Source organism: Rutidosis leptorrhynchoides, chromosome 5, assembly GCF_046630445.1.
Source record: "Rutidosis leptorrhynchoides isolate AG116_Rl617_1_P2 chromosome 5, CSIRO_AGI_Rlap_v1, whole genome shotgun sequence".
In the NCBI taxonomy this organism is placed as follows: domain Eukaryota; kingdom Viridiplantae; phylum Streptophyta; class Magnoliopsida; order Asterales; family Asteraceae; genus Rutidosis; species Rutidosis leptorrhynchoides.
Genome location: NC_092337.1, coordinates 64,857,626 through 64,868,738, shown reverse-complemented (window position 1 = coordinate 64,868,738; position 11,113 = coordinate 64,857,626). Strand labels below are relative to the sequence as shown.

Genomic DNA, 11,113 nt, shown 5'->3' with positions numbered 1-11,113 from the left:
CTCATGAATGTTGTTACTACTTATCTCTATGGATCACTTAATAGTGATATTATGAATATACCTAAAGGGTTAAGGTATCATAAGTATCTAATGTAAAACCCAAGGGAATATATTCCATTAAATCACAAAGATTTCTAAATGGGTTTATACAAACGGGACGTATGTGGCATAACCGATTAAATGACTACTTGATAAAAAAAAAATGGGTATACTTATAAACTTATTTTGCACGTATGTTTTATAAAAACAATGTTCGGATATCTGATCGTAGTTGTTTATGTCAATGTTCTTAACATCATATGAACAGATAAAGAAATCTATGAAATTATTCAACTTCTAAAGAATTATTTTGAAATAAAAAATCTTGAAAAAACCAAGTATTACCTTGGATTGCAAATTGAGCATATGCCTAATGGTCTACTTGTACATCAAACAACTTATACTGAAAAGATTTTAAAACATTTTTTTTTAAAGATAAAACCAATTGGTTGTTAGATCACTCAATATTGACACTGATCCATTTCATCCCCAAGAAGATCATGAAGATATTAACGGATCAGAAGTTCCATATATTAGTGCAATTGGGACTGTTATGTATCTTACAAATTGTACAAGACCTGACATTTCTTTTGCAGTTAATTTGTTGACAAGGTTCAACTCAGCCCTTACAAAAAGACATTGGAATGGGACAAACACATATTTTGATACCCTTGAGAAACTGCTGATTTAAAATTATTTTATTCTAACGTTTCAAAACAAGATTTGGTTGATTATGTATATGCAGGTCATTCATCAAATCCTCATAAAGATAAATCTCAAACTCGATATGTACTCCTAAATGGAGGTACCACAAAATCATGGCGTTCTTAAAACAAACACTTGTTGCAACATCATCAAATCATGGCGAAGTGATTGCATTATATGAAACTACTCGAAAATGTGTTTGGTTGAGATCAATGACACAAATCATTATTGATTCTTGTGGACTAGAACGCTATAAAAGACTAAAAACTATCTTCACCAACAACTATATATGAAGATAATGCAGCTTGCATAATACAATGAAAGAAGAGTATCAAAAGTGACTGAACAAAATATAAATACTGACGAGGCGCCAAAGCCATAGACGGTCTTAACGGTCATAAGTTTGATGGAAAAGAATGGTATGTTGGTAAGGCTCAGAAAAGACTACAAGAGAATAGGAATTGAAACAAGGGTTTGAGCAAACCATGAAGGCGACTGTAGACAAATCACAGGGGCTAAACTTGTACATAAAAGATTTAGATGATACAGTTTCAGATGAAAACCTCAGATTCTTCTCATATACTCAAGATCTCGTAAAAGACAACCAGATTAAAATGAGATACGTTCAATCAACAACTCTGCTGATCTTTATACCAAAGCACTGCCAACTGCTATTTTCAGAACACACGTTCATAATATTGACATGAGGCATGTTCAGAAGATGTAACAACTCAGACGTTGCCTACTTGAGGGGGAGTCAACTCTATGCTGCACTCTTTTTCCCTTAGCTAAAGTTTTATCCCAATGGGTTTTCTTTAGCAAGGTTTTTAACGAGGCAGTACTAGTTATTCTCTAATAAAATTGTCATCCAAGGGGGAGTGTTATAAAATATCTAGATTGGATGTTAATTTTATTATTATTATATTTCTTGCATAGTAATATTTTATGCTATAAATAGACATGTATGGTAGCCATTTAAGGTGCACCATTTCTCTTGAAATATCAATATCAATATTTCTTCTCTCCTTCTTCTCTCTTTTTCTCTCTTTGTTCTTATAACCATTAAAGGTAGTTATAAGCCTACTGAATTATAACAATATCATGATTAAAGGTTCACATAAAACCGTTTGCAATAGAGGATTGTGGAAACATGTTAGTTACAGCACAAAAATTTTCCTTTATGTCATAGCCTTTCGGAATGTAAATAGTAAATAACTCGTCTTATAAAGATTCTTCAGGAGTTTGGAAACGGGTCTTCAATTGGTGGGTTGTAGCAGCTCATCAATGCCATAGTTCGAAAATATGTTCAAGGCAAATCAATCTTGACTGTTTCGGATACAACAAGACAAATATGGCAATCTATAGAATAATCATGACCTACATAATATGGAAGAACTGTAACTACAAAATATTTAAGAACTCGAATTGGAACGGTCCGGTTGCATTGAATGATATTCGAGTAAAAAATGACTTTATATATCCAATAATATACACTTTTGACATATCTACCAAAATTATGCACCGACGACAATGTAAAATTTTAGTGGATTTATCAGAAAATATTGTGAATAAATCTTTCAACTATAAATATAAAATAAGAGTATTTAACTTCAAAATCCCATAAACTTAGTATATTAATACGAATATTAATCTTAAACAAGATAAGATAAAAACTGTGAGCAGAGTATTAATCCCATATGCAACAATGCAACATAATTCAGCGGAACCCAACTAAAAACAAATTCGGAACAACGATGTTTGATTAGTTTCCATGAGGGTCTTGTGTTCCCTCTGCATCACGTTCACTTTGTTCACGAAACATCCGCAATGCAGATGTTAGAACTTCATGAAGTTCACCCGGCATACGTTCAATCACGCCTACCCTAATCCCTGGTTCGCCGTCGTGATTGTTACTGGGCCCTGCAGAATCCATGGCCCATGTAATGTCGGACAAATCAAACACTTCAGCCAGATGATCAGTTGGATCCGTCCCATGGCTCCTTGACCGACCATTTCCAGAATTAAATGAACTTGAACCCTGATCATACCATATTAGAAAACATCAGTCAGTACCATTGAAACCAATAAATCTACATTAAATTCACTATGATTTCATGTTTGGTTCGCAAATATATCTTCAAGAAAAATAAGAAATAGTAGTAGATACTAACTTCAAGAACAATTTCTTAACAACAGATATGAGAATAAGAGATGATAAATGATAAAGGGTATTTAGTTAAATAATGAATAACAATGGATGTAACTTACCAATAAGGACTCGCATTAGACAACAAATTTACTTGTATAGATTTGGTTGCCGAAAAAAAAATCACAAAATTGGAATGTATGATGCATGAAAATACACTACTTGAAGAGCGAACGTTCTTATAATTAGAAATTATGACGATTTTGTTTGATGTTCACCATAAACAAACTAGAAAAGAAAACTTTTTTGGCATCTTACTAAAATTAAACTATTACACAACTGTTAAGTTACCTGGCCACGTCTAATTCTTCGTTGCTGTTCCATCAGTTTCTGCTCGGCTAACTACATCAATTAACAGCGAAATAAAGCTCATATGAGAAACATTAAAGATTTCATGCACAAAAAGATTACTACACAATCAAAGAAAATATGTACAAACCTGCATGTTTTCTCTAACAGATTCATTATTTGGATCCAATTGTAAGGCTGCATGAAAACCAGAATAAATATATGTGTTTAATATTTTCTTATGATCCCATGAAAAAAAAAGAAAAAAAAAAAAACATTTAGATAATATTTCCTGTTTACTAAAAAAGCTCCATTAAAGCATAATTGAACATAATAAACAGAAAAGTCATCCTCTTTTGATGTTATAATTTGTAAAATATATACAAACCTATCGCAAAGCCTTTTAAGAGGGCATCCGCATAATTCCCTTGATCATAATAAGCATAGCCTAAGCGACTATACGCCTTGCTGTAATTCGGGTCGATTTCAATTGCTTTATTACAGTCATGGATTGCTTCTGCATACTGACCCACACGGGTGTATGCAGCTGCCCTGAAAAAGTACCCATTAACCATAAGATAATATAAGTTATGTACTTTTAGAGTGTGAAAATGTAAAACCTAATACTACTTAAAAAAGTCTAATTGTTCGAGAAAATAAGTTACCTGTTGCAATAATAAACAACATTATCATTACAAAGTGCAATTGCAACACTGTAAAGCTCAATTGCATCCAGGTACAATTTTGATTGCATAGCTTTGTTACCTGCGTGGAAATAAAGTACATAAGCGAATAGAGTATAATTTTATTCCATTTACAGTTGTAGTTAACATCTTATTTTAATTTATAAGATATACAGTGTCTATAACTTTTTTAATGCGTTTACCTAGTAACTTGAAGGTATCAGCCAAGTTTTTAAGATCAAATATCGCACCTTCAGATTCTTTCATTTCCTATACACGAAAGATATAAATGAATCAACGGATGATATAAATGAATCAAGGATGGGAAGATTCAAAATTGGCGAATTAAATCAGTTGCAAGCACAATATTAATGTAAATCAACTAATTTATCAGCACGCGGACAATATAAGTATTATGTAATTAACTTGACAAAAGATTTGAAGTTAATACTCTACCTTCAAAGCACTTTGGAACAAATGAGTAGCTTTATCGAGTGCCTCTTCATCTTCGTCATCCGGTGTAGTCCCGAAAAAGTTAACCTTTTCCAGGGCATCAAAAAATTGACCAAAAAGCTCATCCTCACCCACCCCTGTCGATCACGAAAGATTTGTAACCTCGGGAAACAAAAACTTCATACTATAATAAGCTCATTTCATTAAAGTACAACACATGATATCTGTCTGCAAATAATGATGTTGTCAACATTTTTATAAACGTATGATCCCACATACGAATAAACTCTATAATTTTGTATGTGAGATTGGTGCATTGTCATAACGGTACTTAATTCTTGATATCGTGCCCTTTAACCACACGTAATTATCTTGAAGATATTTTGAAACCTTACTATAAAAGTTCAACAATAAGAGTAAGTATATAAGCCCAAAGGGAAGCAATATAATAAAGAAGCTATGTTTCCCATATTAAAGATTAACATATAAGTGTGTGTGTGTGTGTGTGTACATATATAATTATATATATAAGAATCAGAACATACCTACGGTGCGATCATCCTGTTTATCGGTATCACCCTACATAAAAAGTATATGATGTAAATAATCAGAAAAAAGCAAAGTGAGATAAGTCTTGTTGCTTATGGAGCAAACTGATAATCATCATTGCCTGAAATATAAATATATAACAAAAGCGATAAATTATAGGAAGCAAACAAAACATTACCACCAGTGTTTGTGAACTGAAAATCTGGACGAGAGAATCAGATTTTGGCACACTGGCAGCAGACAATGGATCAATCTTAAAAGCCTTCGATAAGCAGTCTTTAGCAACTTCAAGACTTTCAGCATTAGTAACAGAACTAGGTTCAACTGTAAAAAAAGATCATCGCGAAACAGTCAGCATACGAATATTTAAGCATAATGTAAGTTTCGAGAAATGCATTACTAAAACGCGTTACTCAGATCACATATATCTGCTACGTACAAAAGCTATCACATTTATTATTTACTATCCAAATACACCTGTAATCAAATCTAAACATGTTTGGAAGATTCTACCTAATTGATTAACTGAGACCCCATTCCATTAAACGTCTCAATCGAAAAACATAATACCGCATTGTAATATCTTTCTTTTTCATTTAATGATTTTGCTTATGAATGAAAATATATAGGTTAAGCAACTGAACATAGTTTTCAAGCCAAAAAAGGGCAATCACATTCAACATTCAACAGTTGTAAGTAAATTGCATTTCATGGCCTTGATTCTCCGATTATTTTACAATTATCACCTTAAATTGCATTTACACAATCTCAACAATAATGTATGTCAAGATTATCATCAACGCCCAAATTTCACTACTTGCCCTAATTTTACACTTACCATGAAATGATCGTCAGCGTTTATCAATCTAACAAAAGATATAGAACCTAATAGAGATCATTACAAATTACAATTACAAATATAATTGAAAACAAAGTAAATTAACCTAAATTTTAAAGAGGTTCGTCGATTATAGCATCCCTAATGGTGGTAAAAGTTGCGGGACGACGACTAGTCGGTTCGACACTGGTTATACACTGAAAATAGTTAACTATTTTTTAAAGATAATTTACTTCAACCACTTATATGTGATATTTATTTACAGTATTTATTATTTTTATTCCTAGTGACAGTGGTAAAAAGGTGTCACTATAAAACTTCTAAATAAAACATAAACATAATTATTTATTGTTTATGTTTTAAACATAAACATATTTTAAAACATATTAAAACATGGAGTATTTAATTGCTCAAGTGCATTACTTTCTGGAAGAAAAAAAATCGTGGATTTTGGTACCTACAACAAGGTTGTAAATGACACGAATCGGGAACGAGTCATTGAGACAGTGGAGGGACGAGTCGATTGAATCGGGAGACGAGATTGATGTGAGTCGAACGTTAACCAATATTGGCTTTTGATAATAGATAAATTAAACATATGTGTACTACACTAGTATATCCAACATAAAACATACATAATTCAAACATAATCATGACACAAAATATAATTTTAAAAATATATTAAAATTTTGACCAACTCAACTCAATCTAACTTTAACCCAACTTTTAAGCCTTGACGATTTTTTAGATTTTCTTTTAACGAAACGAGACAGATTAGTTCCCAAACCAACTTGTCGACCAACTTGGAGAACTTTTACAACAGTGCCTACATATCTAGGAATTATCCTTTGAATTTGCATCTATACAATCTTTAATAAATTGTATAACTAAATTGTCATAAAAACCCTCGATTTATCTAGTTTCCCTAATTGCATACTAACGTTATCATCGATCTAAAAAAATATATTATACCTGATAACGATTATTACATATTAGTGCAAAGCCTAAAAGATAAAATTGAACTGAAATTTAATAAAGCAAAATAAGTCAATTTAGCACGGCAGTACCGATTAAAATGCAATTAATAATCAGGTATTCAAATACAAAAAATAATACATATAGATAATAGACATTCATCATACAAAAAATTAAAGAAATTTATATGTGTGTGTAGGTATATAAATGAAAAAGAAAGCGAGACAACCAGAATTGAGAAAGTCGAGAAAAGATAGCACGATGCGACGACAAATGGGAGAATCGGCTTTCAAATTCATCTTTTCTATTCTATCCAACAAAATTAGAACAGAAACACAAGAACTAGTCACTCTATTATTTAACTTTTACTCTACTTTATATATAGCAAGTAAATGCAATACATGCAAATTTATGTAATGTAATATAATTAAAAAAATATATAATATTAACATGACACAATATAAAATAATATGTAATATGATATGAATATAATATTGCATAATATTGCAAAATATAATATAATACAGTATAATATACTCGTAATATAATATAATACTAGTTAAAGACCCGCGAATTCGCAGGATCTTTTAAAAAATATCTATAAGAGAATTTTACATTAATAAATTATACGTATCTTTATTTAATTATATGATATACAATATACTTTTCACATATGAGAAAGAGAATCGAAAATGATGATGAATAATAAAAGAGAATTACGCGGTTGGCCCATGTGGTTTACATCATATGAAGTAGTTGGATTCTGTAAGTTTTTTTCGAGGTGGTTGGTCCTGATGATTTACAAAATTAGTGTGGGTGGTGCTTGTCAGTAACTCCCGTTAAAAATGTCCGTTAAGTTATGTCATGTGCGATGCATGTGAGGGGTATTTCTGTCTATTCATCTATCTTCTTTACCACTTCATCTTTTTCAATCACTAAGCTTTTTCCCCATTAAAGACCTTGACAAAAATTCTAATTAAAACCCTAAAACCAAAACAAAATTAAAATCACAAATCTTAGTTTTAAAAACACTTCCAGCACAAATCTTTACACAAGTCTTCCAGTCTTTCTCTATTAAACTCACTACCTACAAAAACAAACTCACACTCAATTTCAACAATTCGTGTATTATTAAACAAAGAATCCAAAACCCTAACTGCAATCTATTAAACCCTTAACTTCTCAATGAAGGTGGAGCATTTCCCAAATCTTAGTCAAGGATCTACTAACAAAAGGCATCGATCAAAATTAAAAGGAGGGAATTGGCGAACTGTATCACCACCGTCATTTGCCATCTTTTTTAAACCCAATGCTAATATTTTGTGTTAATATAGGTTCAACAGACTGATATGATAATAAAGTGTATTTAAAGTTAATGCTTTTGGTGTTATAATTTTAAGAGAAAATTACGCTGATAGTCCCTGTGGTTTGTAGCACCCAGCGTGGATAGACATAGTTGTTGATTTGAGGTTGGATAGTTATTATTTTTGAAATGTTGTGCAAGGATAGCCCAAGTGACGTTTTCTGTTTAATTCCTCCGTTAAACCATTCCCACGTGATTTCCACATGAGGGTAAATTCGTCATTTAACGTACCTTCTACCCCAATTCATATCCTTCAACATTCTTCATCTCTTTCATGCTTTTTCCAGATCTGAAATCTAATTAACACATATATATCTTCATTGTTAATAATATAAAAACAACTCAAAATTCAAACTGACAAACCCATTATACATACATATTACTTTGAGCATGGATAAAACATATTCAATTATAACAACCATATTCGTACATATACAAACAAGCATCTGTCACTTTGATCGGTTTTTGGCCGGTACTCTCACCACTCTCTTCAGCTTTGATTTCCTATATTTAACAAGTAAGTTTTATGCCCAACTAGCAATTTAGCATTTTGTAGCACCTAAAAGGCTAAAACAAATATTTAATTCATACAATTTATCTGACGGTTATTAATGTTAATATTACTCTTGTTACTTTATAATTTTGCTAAAATAAAATAAAAATAAAGTAATAAATAATTATTAAAGTAATTAAATTAAATAATAATTACTAAAGGGTGCAATTAACAGCTTTGAATTGGGTACCTTTTCTTTGAACAATGACATCGGCCAGAAGAATTTGTACATTTGGTGTGAGACATTCGTGATCTGAAACCCCGAAGACATCGACGGCTGCAAGCCATCCGTGTCTCCGGTCAACGACGACATAAAAGAATTCGCCGGAGAAGCAACAGCTCCTGCAAAGCTAATCGTCGTCGGATTTTGGCGTGGCCGGTAGAGGTCCGGTCAAGTAAGGATATGAATTTTTTGAATTTGGTTACTGCAACATCGGCGACGGCGATGTAATCGGTGGTGACGGAATGCGATGGTTTACGATGGGGATAAGTGGAAAGTGATTCGATTAAATTTTGGAGACTTTGAAGACCGGCGGCACCCCGGACGGCAGTGTCTTCCATTTTTTCGGTGAAATCTATATCGGTGTTTTTGTATTTATTCATGAACTCCACAGCCATAATATATGAACAAGAAATTTTATGTATTTATATTTATTTTATAAGTTTTTAAGTTTATTTTTAAGTTTAGATTGAAAGTTTTAATTTTCAAAGATTGGTAGGTGAAGGGTACAAGTTCTTAATTATGGAAAACATGACAGAGAGAGTTGAAGTATCTAGAGAACCACCCACTCCTCCTTAAATGATGAAAATACCCTCACATGCTTGTCACATGATTTAGTTTTAACAGAAAAAGTTAACAGTGTTAGTGAACTGGGCTATCCTTGCTCTACTTTTAAGTCACAAGGACTATCCACACTCAAAACAGCAACTTTGTCTATCCACGCTGTGTGGTACAAACCACAGGGACTATCCGCGCAATTTTCTCTAATTTTAATGTTTGGATTTTGAATTGAAGAATAAGATTTAGAAGAATTTCGAAAAAAGTGTGTATCAATACATAATTTTGCAGCCTAATTATATATATATATGTATATATATATATAGGGGCAGGATCAATGGGGAAGTAACCAATCGGGGGAGGCAAAAAAAAAAAAAATTCGTTTTTTGAAAAAAACATTGTTCACGAACATTATAGATTGGATGAAAATATGAACATTTAGAAAAGACACTTCGTGATGAATATTATTATTTTGGCGGGAAAACGATCGACAAAAATAACATTCAAGATAATATTGTTCGTGAAGAATGTTAACGTTTTTTTTTCATGTTTTGTGAAGTAAAATTTAGCCCGATTTAGAGTTTAGGGTTTAGGGTTAAGGGTTTAGGGTTTTGGGTTTATTCCATAAACCCAAAACACCAAACCCTAAACCCTAAACTCTAAACCGTTCGTGTTAAAAACTCGATCTAAATCCTAAATCTAAACCCTAATATTCAACCCCTATAAACCCTGATATCTAAACCCTAATATCTAAACCCTAATGTCTAAAACCTCAACATACGCTCGAAAAACACGATAATTGTTATATATTACTTTTCGAGCGTTTTCCCGCCAAAATAAATACATTTATCACAAAGTGTCTTTATTAAATGTTCATATTTTCATCCAATCTATAATGTTCGTGAACAAAATTTTTTCAAAAAACGAAAAAAAAAAAAAATTGCTTCCCCCCGATTGGTTACTTCCCTCTTGATCCTACCACTATATATATATATATATATATATATATATATATAGTAGAGGGATCAAATGAGAACTTTTTTGGTGTGAGAACCCTGAGAACCCAAAAATACACTGAAATTCGGACAAAAAAAGTGGCGGGCGAGCAAAAAAAGGGATAGTCGAGCAAAAAACAAGAAAGTCGAACAAAAAAAAATGGCGGCCGAACAAAAATTGTGATATTCTAACAAAAATGTGTTCTACATTTTGATAGTCGAACAAAAAAATGTAGAACACATGATAATCGAACAAAATGTGTTCTACATTTTTAAAAATCAAAAAAAAAAAAAAAAAAAAAAATTGCTCGACTATGATTTTTTATTCGTCCGTGTTTTTTATTTTTGCTCGAATTTCCTTTTTTTTGTTCGTCCGTGTCACTTTTTGCTCGAATTTTAGTGTATTTTGAAGTTCCTAGAGTTCTCACACTAAAAAAGTTCTCATTGGATCCTCTCCCTATATATATTTATCTGTAGCAACCATAAACGATTTTATTACATGTACATAGATATCGACAAGTTCCAGCAACGGTGGTTGTAATGTGAGAGTCCTCATCTCCGAGCACCTCCCTTAAGTTCAGAATTGAAAAACGGGGCCTCCAAGTTTGAATATTTAACCAAATGATTCACCCTGGAGAGATTCATTCCAGATTGCCACCTGGTAAGTAGTCATATAGTAACAATTTGG

At 32.0% G+C, this 11,113-nt stretch overlaps 1 protein-coding gene and 1 pseudogene across 1 annotated transcript; both read right to left on the bottom strand.

The window, feature by feature from the left end:
• Window positions 1–2,424: 2,424 nt before the first annotated feature.
• On the bottom strand, window positions 2,425–8,466 carry LOC139848700 (uncharacterized). Its single transcript, XM_071838405.1, has 10 exons — window positions 8,463–8,466; window positions 5,102–5,247; window positions 4,920–4,953; window positions 4,378–4,511; window positions 4,125–4,191; window positions 3,904–4,003; window positions 3,627–3,790; window positions 3,390–3,436; window positions 3,242–3,292; window positions 2,425–2,782 (listed from the first exon to the last, which is right to left on the bottom strand). Exons 1-10 carry the CDS (start codon window positions 8,464–8,466, stop codon window positions 2,507–2,509), a joined length of 1,023 nt encoding a protein of 340 aa, XP_071694506.1. The 3' UTR covers window positions 2,425–2,506.
• Window positions 8,467–8,548: 82 nt separating this feature from the next.
• On the bottom strand, window positions 8,549–9,270 carry LOC139848697 (probable WRKY transcription factor 7; annotated as a pseudogene).
• Window positions 9,271–11,113: the final 1,843 nt, after the last annotated feature.